This window comes from Cibotium barometz, chromosome 39 (assembly GCF_041138505.1).
Source record: "Cibotium barometz isolate CiBa-2024 chromosome 39, ASM4113850v1, whole genome shotgun sequence".
Lineage (NCBI taxonomy): Eukaryota > Viridiplantae > Streptophyta > Polypodiopsida > Cyatheales > Cibotiaceae > Cibotium > Cibotium barometz.
This window is the reverse complement of record NC_141084.1, coordinates 18,777,639-18,795,788: the sequence shown is the minus strand read 5'-3', so window position 1 is coordinate 18,795,788 and position 18,150 is coordinate 18,777,639. Positions and strand designations below refer to the sequence as shown.

Below are 18,150 nucleotides of genomic sequence, written 5' to 3'. Positions count from 1 at the left end.
TGACACACTTGTTGATACCATCAATGCATATTAAAACATTTAAACATGGCCACAGCCTTAACACATATCCATCATCACTTTGCATGAAACATAAAAGTTGGACATAACATCCACCGAAACCACCCCTCCCCCCCTCCCCCCCCCCCTTGGAGTATTTTATTACCCAAGGAGAATAATATCATGTACAAGCTTTGAGGGCCTTACTCTCCCCACGGGAGATGCCGGATTATCCATATACAAATGCCATAACACAGTCCAACACGAGGCAACCAAGCCGGAACACAAGCTGTAGAAATGCCGAGCCAACAATATAATCCATAAACCTCCGTGTGGGTACTGATTCTTCCCCAAAAACCACGGGTCTTCATGCAATAGAGCTGGTATAGCAAGTACAACTCTCCATTCAGCCGATACAGTTGGTACAATGGTTGGTACAGCCGGTACAATGGTTGGTACAGTCGGTACGGTGGTTGGTACAGCAGATACAACAAGTACAAATGTTGGTACAGTATGTACAGTGGTTGGTACAGCAAGTACAGTGGCTGGTACAGCAAGTATAGAAGCTGGTACAGTCGGTACAATGGGTGGTACAGCAAGTACAGAAGTTGGTACAACCGGTTCAAGGGCTGGTACAAGTACAATGGCTAGAAATCATAATAAATGATTAAATACCCTTGACTTTAGTATTTCTTCGCGATGGAAGCCTCCAAAACAGTCCCCAACAGCCGGTATTCTTCATGGGCAGCCTTCAAGAGAGAGAGAAAGAGAGTAGCCATCATTAGGGCAGCCTGTAACAGTGGTAGAGGCTAGTGTGTAGCAAGAGAGGCTCCATTAATGAAGAGAGAGGGCTCCAATTTATAGATTTGGGCCTCCCATGAGCTAAAATGGCAAGAGAAGGCTACAATGACAAGTGGAGAGCCACACAATAGCTGAAGTGACAAGTGTGAGGCCACTTGTCTCACTTTGATTCATTTTCTAACAAGTGTCAGGCCACTTGTCTCACTTTGGTCCACTTTCTTGCCACATGTCCCAATCTTAAAGATGGGTCCTTCCATAATCTTTACCTCTAAAAATATCCCAACTAGTAGACATTCTGTCATAGGCATTGTGCCAACTCTTGGTATCTGCTCAATTCCAGATGTAATGACGCGAACAGAATTTCCATTGGAGTTGGGCCAAAAATGGCAACTCTCCTAAATTTTAGGAGTGTGGTCCTTTGTATTCTAGGATAATCCCCCATTCCCAAAGCTTGTACTTTCCAAATATTTAGACATCCTGGAGTCCACCAGACCCCTTTCATACTGGAAAATGTCCAGGTTGGTGACACCAGGAGAGTGGGAGTGTCCGTGGTTTTCCTTTTTAGACCCCACCTCCGCCATATTCTCTTTGGGTGCAGCTACAACTTACTGAGGACAAAGTCATCCACATTGTTGTGTGTTATTTTGCATTGAGTCACTCCCCTTACGCCGCACAACATTGCCAGCCACCATACTTACCATTATATGGGGATATTATGGAGTTCTCATAGTTGGGGGGAGTCCTGCTTTGGGACTTCAAAGCCAGGATAGGGAGTCCCTAGGTCCCACTACATGATCTGGCCAACCCTTTAAGACTACAAGAGCTGGACATCACTGTGACACAGGGTTACAGACCCCAAGCCCTCCTCCTAGAGCATCTACAAGAGATAGGAGTCCCATTTGACATGGTTTGGAGCATCATTGCCCTCTATGAGTCCGTCACCGAACGAGTGAAAGACCCAGGAGGTACATTGCAGGAGATTTCCAGCACCATTGGGGTGAAACAGGGCTTCCCTCTATCACCCACTCTTTTTGACCTCTACATTGATGAGATCTTGAGCTTCATTGACAGATTAGGTGGGCAGATGGTTTGCTCTTGATCATGTGGGGCATCGCCATCACTTATAACCTCTCTATGCTCCTCCACTCATCCTTCCCCAGGCTTGGCCCCAGAAGGCTGCACCATACATAGCTGCTGATCGCGTACTAAGGTGTCAAAGAGCCAACAGTTAATACGGGGCTCTTGGAAATGTGCTTGGAAACAGTGTCTCCAGACGGGCCAGAGAGGCATGCACCCTTGCTAATCGGCCAGAGGCAGCCGTGGTCATGCAAAACTGGGGACTTGTAAAAGTGACTTCAAAGTATACATACTGTAAAAACTGGGGATCTGTAAAAGTAACTGCAAGCTATGCGTACTTTTCCATAGTCTCCCACTGGGGCCTCTTTGTATAAGAAATAGAATCATGAGAGAAAGAAAGAAAGTTGTATTAACGTCTTCAAAAGGCCAAAATGACCTATGAGACCAAAAGGTTACATCACATCGATGAGGTACATCATCCTGGGTACAGAATAAAGAAAGATAACAAAAATCTAGAACTATAAAATCTGATCCAGGTACATGAGCAGATAGCTCTTATATCACCCTAATACATCCCTCATGGGCCACTGTGACATGGTGCTCAAGGTAGTAAAACTGAGCTGGCGCGAGAAGGTCCTGCGATGATGGGAGATGATGGCCCGGATCCTCCTGTGGTGGCGTGGCCATGGGCGAGGGCCATGGGGTCTGGGGAGTCGAGCTCTGCATAATTCAGTGGCTCTATCGAGAGTAACACCGCTCGGCCGAGCTCATGCACTAGCCTGTGGTCTGGGTATGATGGGAGTATGAAAAAGACCTGAAGGGCCTATGAGACCATGAATAGTACAATGATACCTTGGGTGTACAGCGCCATGAAAAAACTAAAAAAGAACATGAAATCTGAAAACTGAAACATGACTTTAGAAGCCTCCTTATGGCAGATGAGGGTATGGTGATGTTGTCAGAGAATCACATGGATTTGTCTTTGTGTGGTGGAGATCCTCAGTCCTTTGGGTTGCGGGTGCATGGCACGTAAGATGGAGCATGCATGCTCACTCAAGGCTCCTCCAGGATGCGAATATGGCCCCTGTGTATGGTCGGTATGAGCTGATGTCGATGTAGCGGTGTCGGCGTGGGTGGCTTGTGTGGATGCTTGTGCCATGAAGAAATCAGTGATAGATCTGTGGGCAATGTCTTGTATGGGCTGGCCTTGTTTCTCAGCATGTCCTCTAATACTCCTATGTTGTCTGAGCTCTATCAGGTACGTCCTGAGACATCTTTGGTCCTCATATTGCATGACCCATGCCAATGGCCCCAACCCCTCCTGGAAGAGGTAATGAAATCTACCCTGTATCCCATAATATGCTGGGCACCTGAACATATAGTGGGCCTCGTCCTCTACCACCCCTATAGTGCATACTCTGAGCTCTCCATATCAATTGCTTTGGTGGGATGTTCTCGGTTCTCCCAATCTTCACTCGGAGGTGGTGGGAGGATACTTCAAGTTGATCAATTGCGTGGGAGAGAGTTCTATTAACAAAAGGGTCCATGAGACCATAGGTGTTACAATGTGTCCATGAATTGACAGAATCTTGGACGACACATGATTAAAAAAACCGAACTAGGGCTGAGAGAAGAAACAACAGCCATGTAAGTGTCACTGGTACAATGCTACAATGATACAATGTGAGGGGACCTCAACATTTATGATTGTATAGAGGTTCTCCACATCCACTGCTTGTAGAGAAAGTATTATTAATGTCTACAAAAGACCCCAAGGGTATATGAGACCATATGTAATACAATGATACCATGGATATACTGAGCCATAGAAAAGTAACTGAGAATAGGAAAACGACTATCACTTGTCAAGGGTCTACCTGGTCCAACCCTACCCAAGATCTCCTAAACACTAGCTAACCATGATTAATCCTAACAAGGTGTAGTAGGCAAAAGCTCACCACCGAACCATAGGCCAACATCGGTAGGCGAGCCTGGAGCCTAGGGGCTAAGGCTCCAGTGCTCATAGATCCATGCCAGTCAACCTTGACGTCTCAAACCACCAAGGCTTGCTTGCTAAGGCTTTTGGGCTATAGACTACTAGGAGTGGTTCTCACTCATGGTTTAGGTAATGACCACAATACAATAGTGTACACTCCTCAATCAACCCCCCACTTATATAAGTGGATCCTATAGCTATATATAGCGTCACCCTCTAGATTCAACGTGCATTCTTAATCTGAGGGTCCCGGTCCACTAACCCAAGGTCAGCATCATGTACGTAACATACTTCCCCTCTCAGCCCTATCTTTCTACCTAATTTTATATTCAAGGATCAAACTACCTCTCCCTAAAGTCAATAACGAGCTCTGGCTCATGTGGAATAAAGTACGAGTCCTCGTGATCAACAAGTTCTTGACATGACACAACGTTCTCCTTACCTCCCAGTTTCTCCTTGAGCCTATACGCATGGAAAACTGGTACATTTGGAGGCAATTCTAGTTTATAAGCATCCTTTCAGAATTTTTTAAGGTCCACATTACCTGGGGGATGATTTCGCAACCTTCTGTTGGGTTTTATGCTGTGTATGCACCCAGAGGAGTGCTAGTGATCATCAGTAGATTATTGGGGCACTTTTTACTTCAGTTAGTGGAGGTTTTTTCCCCCAGTTTAGCTTAGTTTCACTTATATTCAGTTTATAGGTGTTTTGGTCCACCCGGCACATTTTATGGCTAGACATTTGAACACATCTCTTTAGGTCACTATTATGTGGCTATTGTACTTCACTTTTGATAAAGCTAAATACACTGAAATCGTGTTCTCTCTCTGTTGCTCTCCACGCCTGCTTGCAGTATCTCCAAACCCTAACCCTAACACCCCTTGTGCCTTCATTTGGTATCCGAGCATTGAAGGCTTGCCATTGCCCTGCTTGTACACAGTCGCTTTCATAAACTGCCCGTACATCTGTCCGTACATCTGCCCGTACACAGTGCGCCGCCTGCAGTAATCGTACAGCTGCCGACCGTACACTGTTCGCCTGCAGCTGCCGTACATGTTTGCCGCCGTCAGCAGGAGTCGTGCATTCTGTACCTGCTCCGTATAGTCAGCGTCGACTGTACTTGTCAGCGCTGGTCGACTGTCGACTGTATTCAGTCGACTGCTGCAGCACCGTACTGTACCTGCCTGTCCGTATACTGTACCTGGTCGCCTTTCTCTACACTGTGCAGCTTCCGTACCTGTTAGAGCCAGTACCTGCACAGTACCTGCACAGAATCTGCCTGCAGTCGCCATCAGTCCTGTGTAGTACAAGTCGACTGTACTTGCAAAGTACAGTCAACTGACTTGCTCTTTTGGTGGACTGTACCTCCATAAGTACCACAATCTGCTCAGTCAATCTGTGGTAAGCATTAAAAATTCTGTTTTTGGACAATACTATTTTCTCTGTGAAAATCTACAGGCACAACAGGCAGACTTTCTAGCAAAGAAGTCTACAGGTTTTTTGCACAGTTTTGCGTGCAGCAAATTTGGGCATTTTTGGGGTATTTTGGCATTGAGTACGCCATTTGCTGCTCTACTCAGTCATTGGTGCATTGAGCTGCACATTTTGAGGATTGAGAGTGCAGGCATATTTGGGTGAACTGTATTCAGGGGAGTACAGTTATTTTCAGGGTTCATGTAAGTTAGAAATCTTACTTTTTCTTTATTCTTTTAATGGTTTTCTAATTTTTTGTTATCTTAAAATGATAAACTGATGCTATGCCTTGTTGGCAAGGCTTTCCCCCTTTCTTCTTTCTTAAATTCAGCCCTTCTTTATCCTAGTTAAGTAATCAAATTGTTTGAATTAAACTTTTCATATTGTTTCTCTTTTAAAAGTGAAATTTGATTAGTTTAGAGTGCTTAAAATCATTTTGGGATAATTTTTAAGTAATTTTAAGTTAGGAAAAATTAAAAAATGGTCAGCCATACAAAGGAGGTTATGGTAAAATTTTCTAAAATTTGGTGATCATATGATGGACGGGCTTATGGAAGTGTAAAGAGTTCTTCTATCTTTACTGTATATGTTCCAAGAATGAATAAAGTTTAAATCTTGTTCTTGTCTTGACCCTTACTCTCTTTGAGACTTTTCTTGGTGGTTAATCTTAATTAAAAATTTTCTCAGTCTTATACTTGTGCATCTTGCGAAATTACCCCCAGTTTGCGAGATGAGGGCATCTCGCGTTTTTCAAGTGGGAGAGAATGTAAGATTCCTCTCCAGTCTCTCAAAATGTCCAGCATCTTCCCCTGTAATCAATCCCTCTTCAGAAATATAAAAGACTTGTTTCTAACTATTTTAACCTAGAGAGAGAAAATATTCTAGAGAGAGAATATTCAGATTTTAATATTTTTGGATAGAAAATTATCTCATCTTATTAAAATAAGTTCTCCTAAAACAGAAATTCAAAAAGAACTTTCCAATGTGCAATTGGAATTAATTGGAAATGGGTATAAAGGACCTTAGCCTAAGGGTCTAGATTTTCAAAAAATTTTGGATTATGGTCCAATTAAGGTTCCTATGGACCAATAGCATCAATCCATGTGTAGGGAGGAGATAAATCCAATTTTATAAAAGAAGATACCCAAAAATGAGTAAATGCTCACATAAGATGAAGAGTTGACTATGTACAAGGTTTATTAGTAAGAAACTATGAGCTATTGCATTGTCAGTACACAGGTCTATTATACCTCATATTCGTTCAGCTGGCTCTTCACAGAATGCATGGGTGACTTTGGAGCAGATGTATGCTGCTCGTAATGAGGCTAGGATCTCATTTTTGAAAAGAGAGCTGGAAAATCAGAAAATGAATGAAGGAGATGATATGTCTAGCCACTTAAACAAGCTGCAGGATTTGAGAGAGCAACTCATCAATGTGGATGAGATTATTCCTGAGACACAGCTTGTGTCCACCATCTTACACTCTTTGTCAAGATCTTACTTGGCTTTTCATACCTCTTTGAACCTCAGCATGAGGAATGCTGTTGAACCCCTCAAGTATCAGGAACTTGTTGCTCTCTTGCTATAAGAAGAGCAAATGAGGAAGAATATGAATATGAAGACAAATGCTGAACAAGCATTTACTACAGGTCAAAAGGGGAAAGGAAAAACTCAGCCAAAGAGTTCAAATCAAAATTCAGGTGATGGTGGTTCTTACAGGATACCAAGAAAGGTGATGGACAGCCCAAGAAGAAGGGCAAATGTCATTACTGTAAGAAGCCAGGTCACTACATCACTGAATGTAGGAAGAGGATTGCCAAAGAGAAGGCAAAGGAAGCTGGGATGTCTGTTAATGATGCTTCTAAAGCTCCTCCAGAGACTGCTTCTTTTGTTGAGGACACGTCTAGTTGCAAAGGGCTATGCAGAGAAGAAGGGCATTGATTATGAGGAGACATTTGCTCCTACATCCCGTATGTCGACACTTAGGTGTGTCATTGCATTGGCTGCACATCGTGGTTGGGTTGTTCACCAGTTGGACATAAAGACTGCATTCCTACATGGGGACCTCGAGGAGGAAGTTTATGTATTTCAGCCCATGGGTTTTGCAGAACATGGTCATGAGGGGAAAGTATGCAGGCTGAAAAAGGCCTTGTATGGTTTGAAACAAGCTCCACGAGCTTGGTATGCAAAAATAGATGCTTTCCTACTCACTCAGGGATTTGTGAACAGTCCATCAGAAGCCACTCTGTATGTAAAGAAAGAAGAGACAGATCTGCTGGTCATCAGTCTTTATGTGGATGATCTCTTGCTCATGGGATCAAGTGATGACAAAATTGGAGCTTTTAAAGAGATACTGAAACAGACATTTGACGTGTCTGACTTGGGGCTTGTACATTACTATTTGGGCATACAGTTTGTGCAGGATAAGAGAGGCATTGGGTTGTTGCAATCGCGGTATGTTGCTAAACTTCTGGAGAAGTTTAAATTTCAGGATTGCAAGCCTATTAGTACTCCTATGGAGCCTGGGATGAAACTGTCACTACAAGATGACAGTATTTCCTTTGATGCCACTACATATGCTCAGGCTGTTGGGTGCCTTATTTACTTGTGTAATACAAGGCCAGATATTCAGTATGCAGTCTCTCAGTTGAGCACATTCATGCACAGCCCGCGGTTGTCACATTGGCAAGCTGTGAAGCGTGTATTCCGTTATTTGCAGGGTACCTTGTCTCTTGGATTGCTTTATCCTGAGGGGGGTGACATGCAGTTATATGCTTACAGTGATTCAGATTGGGCCGGTGATTTTGATACCAGACATTCCACTAGTGGAAATTGTTTCTTTCTTGGCTCTTCATGCATTTCTTGGCTAAGCAAGAAACAGACCACAGTGGCCACTTCGTCTTGTGAGGCAGAGTACAGAGCAGCCTACACTACTACTGTTGAGTGTGTTTGGCTGCGTCGTCTCATGACTGATATAGATATTTCAGTGGAGGAGCCTACACCTATCTATACTGATAGTCAGAGTGCCATTGCTGTGGCCAGGAATCCTGTGTTTCATGCTCGCACGAAACACATTGAGATTCACTATCATTTTGTTCGGGAGAGACTCCAGGCAGGAGATATCAGTCTGATCTACTGTCCTACAGATCAGAATGTGGCAGACATCTTCACCAAGGCATTACCACGTCCGAAATTTGAAGCATTCCGCAGTGCTTTGAATTTGTTTCCTTTTGGTGGATGATGTACAGTGATCACATATCACTCCAGGGGGGTTTGTTGGGTTTTATGCTGTGTATGCACCCAGAGGAGTGCTAGTGATCATCAGTAGATTACTGGGGCACTTTTTACTTTAGTTAGTGGAGGTTTTTTCCCCCAGTTTAGCTTAGTTTCACTTATATTCAGTTTATAGGTGTTTTGGTCCACCCGGCACATTTTATGGCCGGACATGTGAACACATCTCTTTAGGTCACTATTATGTGGCTATTGTACTTCACTTTTGATAAAGCTGAATACACTGAAATCGTGTTCTCTCTCTGTTGCTCTCCACGCCTGCTTGCAGCATCTCCAAACCCTAACCCTAACACCCCTTGTGCCTTCACCTTCCCCGTTCGCAAAGTCTCATAACTCTTGGGTACTCCCAATTTCCAAATACACAAGCATTCCCATGGAATGCTCCCTGGGGAACTCTTACTAACAGCATAGAACCATGCCCTATCGTAAGCACTCTTGATAGCATCTCTAGCACAAACTAACATTTCCTGCATGTCAGCCAAGAAATCTCTAGCTGCATCAACTTGTATATTCTTAAGTCCTAAGGTCATTGGGGATCTAGGCTAGTATCCATTCTTAAGCATAAATAGATTGTAACCAGTAAGTTGATGAATGTTTAGCATTGTTGTAGGAAAATTCGAGCATAGAGATGTACATCTTCCAATAAGATGGTTGTCTAGAGACTTATGCAGGAAGCGTATCCTCCAATATCTAGTTGACCTCTGGTTTACAGAGACACTTGGATGGATTGGAGAAGTTTTGCTGGGAGAGACCTTATCGTCAACCTTGGCAAGACCAAAGTCATACACATCCTATGATGCATCATGGCTATCCTCCTTCTCCAGCAATGCCCCTATGGAGATTGTCAAGAGGTAAGTATACTTCAGAGTAACCTTTACGGGTCCTTGCTTTTGCATGATCATGGCCGCCATTGATTGATTAGATTGACTAGCCAGAGGCCACACCTCCCTAGCCCGTCTAGAAAGGCAGTGTTTCCAGGCCTACTCCCAAGGGCCTCGCACCAAGTGTGGGCCTTTTGACACTTGCTCAGAAGCTATGTATGGTGTAGCTTTATGGGGACCAAACTAGGGGAGGCTACCTGGAAGAGCATAGAAAGGCTACAAGTTATGATGCTGTCATGCATGATCAGAAGTAAAGATGTCGGTGTCACATAAGGTTGTGCTAGCAGAGTTGGTGGTGGCCCCGCTCGCCATAGATGCCTTCTTTCAACCATCATCTACATCAAGCATGTATACACTCTTGATTGGGATTGCCTTTTGAGGCTGACACTAGAGTCATCTATGCGGTTACATGAGGAGAGGGAGAGGGAGCGGGCTAGGTTGGCTGGACTGCTCACCATCTCATGAGCACGATCACCATCATTATCCTCGTCAGCATGGTACTCGGAGGTAGTTTACTGGTTTGATGCAACAATCTGCATTAACCATGGCTGTGTCTATAGCAAGGTGGAAGTACACAAAGAAACAACAAATATTCTGTCTCTTGGCTTGGCCTCTGTAAAGATGGTGTTGAAAAGGTCCATGGTGAAGTGGTCGAGTCCAAAACTATACGTGGCCCATGTCCTTTATTAGTGTCTCTTGAAAACACATTTGGTATCATTATTAGTTAACATTCAAATGGCTAACATAGGGATCATTGAAATTTTGTGATTCCTAAATTGAATTATGATCATTCTCATTGTGCACACAATTTGGCTTGTTTCTTTTCCTCCTAAACTCAGTGCATCATAAGCCATGTCTTTGTTTTTTGTTTCCTTAGCCCATGTTCAAGTAGGTCATGCTTATCTATGCATGTTTATAATGTACGCTCGTGCTTATGCATACCTATGTGCACAAACTATAGTTATACATGTAAGTACTTATTTGCATACTATGACCTTTGACTTGACACATTTCTTGGGAAAGCTCTGAAACCTTAAGGTTTCAAAACTTGTCAAAACATTTCTGGTAACCATGCTTCTGAAACCCAGTCAGTTTCTGATGTAATCTTCTTTTCCTTAAATTTACTAGGACCTGGATCCTCTTTTTGTGCTCTGGAGAGTTGGATATCTTTACGCTTGTTTTTTCATGATTGTCTCATAAATAGTGTTCACTTCCGTTTGGGGGGAAAAAACTGCAGTGTTCACTAAACACTTCTTGTTTGGAAAGAAAAGCTAAGAATGTTTAAACCCTTTTTTGGAATGAATATCAAGGTTGTGTTTGCCGAACTGATTTTCCCCTGTTTGATTGTGTGCTTACGTTCAGTTTCCGATAGAATGCTCCCTTCCTTGGATGCTAGTGGATCACGTGATTGAGTCTCAGGACACTGGGCTCTTGGAGTCTGTTCTTATGCCATTTGACATCTACAACGACTCTGCCGAATATGCATTGCATGTACTGAAGCAGCGGTTTTTGTACGACGAGGTTGAGGCTGAGGTAAATTTTCCCTTGTTTCTCTGCCATGTGATTTTTTTTGCTTGATCTTTTGCTGGACATTAGCCCTTGCTGGATTGGCAGGTGAGAGGGCCATGCATGCATGATGTCTAGAATTTGATGTAATGGAGAGGCAGAAGTGCGACCAATGTAGATCACTTAAATAGCATTACACAGAAGACATATGGGGTGGGATTATTTTACATGGTTCCCAGTCTTCAAATGCACACAAAAGCTGTCTCTCCTGCAGCCCATGGAGTGTCACTGAAGACAGTCCCCGAGACAGGATGAAATTTGGGATGTGTAGCACCATAGTGCTGCTCTTTTCATAGTGTAGAGTGGGCTCTACTCTGTGGCCCAGTGTCTTTTACATCAGTGGCTGCAGTTGTGGTTATTTATTGTGCATGTTCGTATTACCAAGTGGCTGAAACTACACGAGGAAAGAAGGTTCAACATGCTTCATGAGTGAGAACTCAAAAGACATGTTTTTATCTCAAAAGAAAATTCAAAATTTTATGTAAAGAAGAACTAAAGCTATGATACATCCTTACAAGTATTTCTTTTTGTTAATGTGTCAACTTGAGGTGCTAGAAGCTGTAATGTATGCTTCAATTTGAGGGAAGGACCTGGCCAGGGTACCTTTGCATTTCCTGAAGTAGGAATGTGGACTACTTGTGCAAGACAGATGAGAGCAGCGGAACACAAACACAAGCACATTCACAAAACAAACCTTACTCCTAGGGTATATTCATGCACAAGAAAGATGACAACTGATTGTTCAAGTACAAAAGGTAACTCAAAGTGGATCTTCCTAATCTCAGCCAAACGCTACTGTTAGATGCCAATGCTCAGCCCAATGTTTGATGCTGCAGATTGCTTCAGCTTCGTCTTTACTTTGTGTGCTTCAGATTGGTAAGCTCCAAAGTGTGCAAGATGGGGTTTAAGACCCAAAGATGGCCAAGGGGGCAGGTTGGCCCTGCTCGACCTGCTGCCACTGGTCTAAGGCTTCTCGATCAGAGTCCCACAGCCCGACAACCTTTCCAGGGTGCCCGGCCCTCATGTGAAACTGCCTGGGAACTGTCCGGCATTCCCCAACCCTTTGTCATGAGCCTTGATGACGTGAAGGTGTGTCACACTCTAGAGATTTCTTTTGGGAAATGGGAAAGTATTTCCATGGATTGCCTTGCACCATGACGCTATCTGGGTGGTGGTCGACAGGCTAACAAAGATGGCAAGGTTTTTAACTACAAGGTCAACCATTAGCGCAACTAATTCGGCTCAGCACTTTGTTGAGTAGTTGTTCAGATTGTATGGGTTGCCTTGTGACATAGTGAGTTAAAGGGACTCAAAGTGTCTTGGACACTTTTGGCAGCTAGTTTTCCAGAAATTGAACTCTATGCTGAGTATGAGCTCCTCTGGTCATTGTGAATTGGATGGGTGAACGGAGAGGGTGAATTAGGTTTTGGAGAATATGCTTCGTGCATGCGTCTCTAGGCGGCCATCTTATTGGGAGAAGTACATTCCAATGGTTGAGTTTGCCTACAATAGTGCTACACATTCGGCTACTAGTTACAGCTCGTTTATGTTGACGTATGGTTATCAACGTAGATCTCTAGTAATTGTATCAAGACTTAAGGGTATAAAGATCAATGTGGCTAGAGATTTCTTAGCATATATGTAGGAGATGCTTGTTAGTGCATTGGAATCTATTAGAAGTGCTCATGATGGAGCACGGTTTTATGCTGATAGGAAGCGTTCACGATCTATGAGAAGTGGTAGCAGATATGTAAGAGATGCTAATTAGTGCACTGGAATCTATCAGAATTGCTCACGATAGACCACGGTTTTATGGTGATAGGAAGTGTTCGCTGAGGGAGTTTTTTTCCAGGGAATGCTTGTTTATCTACGGATACACAAGAGTTCTGAGACGTTGTGGATGGGGAAGGTTGGGAAGTTGTCTCCCAGGTACTGTGCACCTTATTGGATCCTGAAAAGGATTGGTGAGGTGGCTTACAAATTAGAATTGCCTCCTAATGTAAAAGTTCATCTAGTTTTTCATGTGAGTAGACTCAGGGAGAAACTAGGAGCTGAGGATAACGTTGTTACACCTTAGGAACTAGTAGAGGTTGAGGACTTTTCCTTTGTTCCACATGAGCCATAGCTTATAGGGAGAGGAAGCTAAGGAACAAGTTGATCCCCGAGTATAAGATCAAGTGGAAAGACAGGGTCGTGGAGGACTCGACTTGGGAGATTGTAACTAGTATAGAGTGGAGATTCCTTGATTTTCTCTCCTAGAGAAAAAAGGTCTTAGGAGAGGAAGTATGTTATGTATCTAACACTAATTCTTCGGATTAGGGCCTAATCTGGTCATGGTTGGGGAGCCTTTAGGGGAAGGCCATAGGCAGGTTGTGCATGTGATAGAAGGCCCAATCTTCCTGCTTGGCAGTAGGGGCTGATTTGCCATCAACAGACATACCATCGTCTTTCTTTTTTTCCTTTATTAGTCTCTTCTTGCACTTTAATGACCGGGCTTCCTATAGTAATTACATTTGCCTTTCTTCTTGGCTTTTTGAGCATCTCTTTTGTTTGCATCTGACTTTCCTGATGGCTGGCCAAAAGGCTGAAAACCACCATATGAAGATGCCTTCCCTTTGCCCTTATTTGCCGCTGCAAATGCCTGATCCCCACCACGCATGCTAGACTTGTTCTTTGTCCTGGTCTACTCTTCTTGTAAAAGGGCACCAACTCCGCAAATGTGATGGAGTTGGGATTGCCTCGCATCGTTAGGTTGAGAGTGGTCTGAAAAATACCATAAGACTCGGGCAAAGAGTGAAGAGTAGTTGGCTGGGAATTACCTCATCAATATCAATGAGATGCTCTCTCAAATCCTTGATTTTTGTCAGGTGCTCATTCATGGAGTCACTCTCTTTCATGTCCAATATATCTAGTTGCCTCTTCAAATATGCGACTCTCGCTTCATTGCGAGTCTGGTAGAGGGCCAGTGCATCCCATGCATCTTTTGTTATAACACATTAACGAATGTGAGGAGTTATAGTCGTCTTCACGGACAATGCAATGAGGAAATGAGCAGATGCATCATGCGTATCCCATCTTGTGTAGGAGGGGGTGGATCTACAGGTTCTGCAAGTCGCTGCAGATCCATGTTCTCCTCTTGCAAGAGCATTCGGTGCAACTGCATTTGCCAGGCAAACTTCATCCCTTGTGACGATTCCCCAAAACCCTTTTGCTACAAGAAAACCCGTATCATGTATGTCTGTAATGTATCGTTGGACCCATCCAACCTCTCCTCTGCTGTCGACATCCCAAATTCATCGTTTTGAGCCATTTCTGCTAAAGTACTAGGTGCAAAATGCAAGTTGTCTTGCTAAAATTCGCTGCAAGTAATGATGCCAAAGCTGTCTATTGGAGCTGGAGGGAAATTTATAGTGAGTTTGGCATTTTATGGGTATTTTGACATTTATTTGTCCAAGGACCTGACCGACAGCAGGTTCCCTGGTCGATTGCAGCATAGGGGTGAATTGGAGCCTATAAATAGGCAAGCTCAGTTCCTTTTGTATTCATTTGATCCTAGGACTGATTGGGACAGGTCATAGGCTTAGGTTTTCCTTTTGGAGGGCCATGTTGGCTAGGATCGATGTACATCTTGATACATATATACAGAAAACACTCTTACAGCAACATCTCTCTCTCTTCTCTCTTTTCATCTTTGTGTTTTGAAGAGTTTTTAACACAAGTAATTCTTTTGCATGGAAGTCCTAGAGGTGCTGAATTAGTGCAGATTTGGAAAACTCACAGTTAGAAGGTGGTTGTTTTTGGTGAGACAAGAAAACGCAGCCAAGTGGTTTATCAACGTCAGGTATCCGATGATTGACTTCTTATTGTGAAGAATAACTATACTTACACAATTAATGCTAAAACATAACTTACACCAAATCTAAACTAGAATGCCATTAAATTATCAAATAATCCTAAACAAAAAAAAAGTAAAAAACTACTCCACCTTTAGATTGCTTGTTGATAATTGATCATTGACCACAAGAGCTTTGACATTCCCCAAAAAAAAAATTCCTCACATAGTCCTACAAGCAAGAGCAATAAAAGCAGGCATGCTATTTCAAATGTAGGCAATTCTCCAAGTTATATTGTAATTCAAAAGTTATGATAAATTTGGGATTTACGATTATCTTGGAGTTTGTCGGGCTCTATGGAGTACCAACTTTGCGCCAGAATGAGGGTAGCCATGGAGTATAGAGCCTCCTGCTGTTGGCGTGGACAAAGTTAGCAACACACACACTTTTTTTTTTTTTTGTGGAATCATAAGTATATTAGATTTACAAGATGACTATCCAAAGTAGATAGTCTCAAAGTACATCAACTGAAGATGTCAATATAAGACAAATATACATCATGATCTATTTGGTCAACCTGCATGCAATCGAAGAAAGATTGATGCAGGGAGTACCGAAAGAAAGAAAAAGTAGAAAAAGCCGCATCACCGAAAACTCCATGGTTGCGAACTTTCCATAGTGTCCATAAAGCCCAGTAGCGCACCCATGAGAAGAAAAGAGTGAATTCTGGTCTGGGCAAATGAAGACCAAATAGCCAGAAAAACTTTCCAAATTTCATATTTGGAAATCTAGCCCGCAGAAGCTGGATGATAGGAAGAAAAAACTGACGAGAAGAAGGACAGTTCCAGAAAATATGAATGACTGTCTCCCTGGAAGCAGAGCATCTATGGCAAGTGGATGAGGATATATGTCTGCGTGCCAGAAACTGTCCTGAGGGAATAACAGCTAAAAGAACGCGCCACAAAAAAAGCTGTTGTCGAAGAGGAAGCTTCGAATGCCAAAGAGATCGCAATCGTCTTTTCCACCACAAAGACGACCGATGCATATGCCAGAAGAGATTTGCCCGTTCAGAAACCCAAGGCAATGGCAACAAATGTTTATACAGACCAGCAACTGTAATATCAGATAGCCTCAAGGGATGGCATGAAGAATCAAAAGAGGAGATAGTCCAATCCTGTAGGCGATCTCGAATTTCCAACAGTGGAATCGGCAAAAAAACGCTGAAGCATCTGAATTATATCACGCCAAAGACGACGATAGTGAGGTCCCAAGCCATAATGTGCAGCAGCCTGTGGAAAAGAAAGAGGGGAGCCATCAGGATGGATGACATCTCCCACAGAGGTAACACCCTTTGAGTGGAGAAAATATGAACGCCGGGGTTCTTGCACCGCCAGGGGAACTGAAAATGCTTTGGACCAATGGATGCTCTCAGCGCGGAGAGAGTTGCCTTGTAAGGAGTCACGACCATTCCATTTTAAATTTGAAAGGACAAGCTTCCAATCAGCAAGTAAGCCAGAAATGAGAGGACAGCCCTTAATTTTGCCAGTAATGTATCCAAGAATAAATTCCCAATGAGTAGGTTGCCAATGGCCAAAAGCCGAAGTCGTCAGATGAAGTAATAAATGACAGATCATTGCTGTCCAAGGCTGAGTGCCTTCCAGAAATTGAAGCATCAGTTTACCTCTGTGGGCAAGAATATGCACCTGTAAATTAAGGATATTCAAGCCTCCATGCATTTTAGGGGTACACAAACGATTTGCCGAAAGCAAACGTACACTCTTTTTCCCCTGCTTTGATCTCCAGAATATCTCCAGGACATAAATAATTTCAGCTCCCCCTGAGAAAACCTGATGAGAGGAAGGTAGAACTGAATATAGGCAACCAAGATGGATTGGAGAATCCGTAAACGAACATGCAAAGGCCATGTTGCAAGTTTCCAGTATTCCAACTTTTTCTTGAGCTTTGCCAAGACCCAATCTGTTTGTTGACGGCGAGTGACTGTCCATCCCAAAGGATATCCCAAATGCCGAATCAAATGAGTGGAGTGAACTATTTCCCCTGGCCATAGCAAATTATGCCACTGTTTTGAATGCAAAGGCAGCAATTTAGATTTCTGAAAATTGATTTGTAGGCCAGCCGCAAGTGCAAACAAAGAAAGAGCCTGCATCAAAGTAGAGAGATCCTGATGTGTATTGCGAGGAAGAAAAAAAGAATCGTCAGCATAAGCTTGGGCAACCAACTGACGTCTATTCTGAATGTCCAATCCATGAAGACTGCCAGTATCAACCAAATGATCCATATAAAGAAGCATGGGATGCGTCGCTATAGCATACAAAAGAGCACTTAAAGGGCATCCCTGCCTAACTGAACGATGCAAAGTCCATGATTCTGAGAGATCTCCTGACAATATACAAGCCGCCTGACTATCAGCATAAAGCCAGTAAATGATATTCTGCATTTTTTCTCCAAATCCCAGAGCACGCATGGTTTCTTGAATGAACCCCCATTTAATAGTATCAAAAGCCTTAGCAATATCCACTTGCAATAATAAGACATCCTGCTGCGTGTATTTGGCATATTCAATGCCAATATAAGCATTTGCAATGTTATCTGTAATGTGCCTGCGAGGAATAAATCCATACTGTGCAGAATGAAGTCCATCATTCAAGTAACCCTTAATGCGATCGACAACCATTTTACTGATAATCTTGTATATCACCGGCATAAGGGTAATTGGTCTCCAGTCTGCCAAAGACTCACATAAGTGTTTTTTAGGCAACAGCTTCACTAATCCTTTTTTCCAGGAAGCTGGCATTTGCCTTGTCTCCCAGGCAATGTTTACCATACGCAGCAAAGGTAATTTGAGGGTGTCCCAATATGCAAGAAAAAATTCAACTGTAAGGCCATCCCATCCTGGAGCTTTCCCTCGGCCACAAGACCTGATTGCATCAGACAGTTCTTGTTCAGAGAATTTTGTTTCTAGTTGTTGCGCTTGAGTAGCACAAAGGATGGGGGATACATGCTGTAATAACTGATGACGTGCATCATACACTTCCATGGCGTGAGAATCATCCTCATCAAATTGAGAGGAGAAATGGGCAACACACACACACACACACACACACACACACATGTAGCAAGTAAGCAGAGACAGAGAGAAGCATGACACTCAAAGTAGATTGATGAGAATGAGTACAAATGAAGTGACATGATAAGGTCACTTACACACTCACTC

The 18,150-nt window shown here is 43.1% G+C and overlaps 1 protein-coding gene across 1 annotated transcript in view; it reads left to right on the top strand.

The window, feature by feature from the left end:
- Positions 1–18,150, top strand: part of PIR121 (transcription activator) — a 104,722-nt gene that overhangs the window by 59,945 nt on the left and 26,627 nt on the right. The window contains exon 18 of the mRNA XM_086778429.1: positions 10,879–11,049. Coding sequence (XP_086634555.1) covers positions 10,879–11,049 — 171 coding nt within the window. The remainder of the gene's footprint in view (positions 1–10,878; positions 11,050–18,150) is intronic.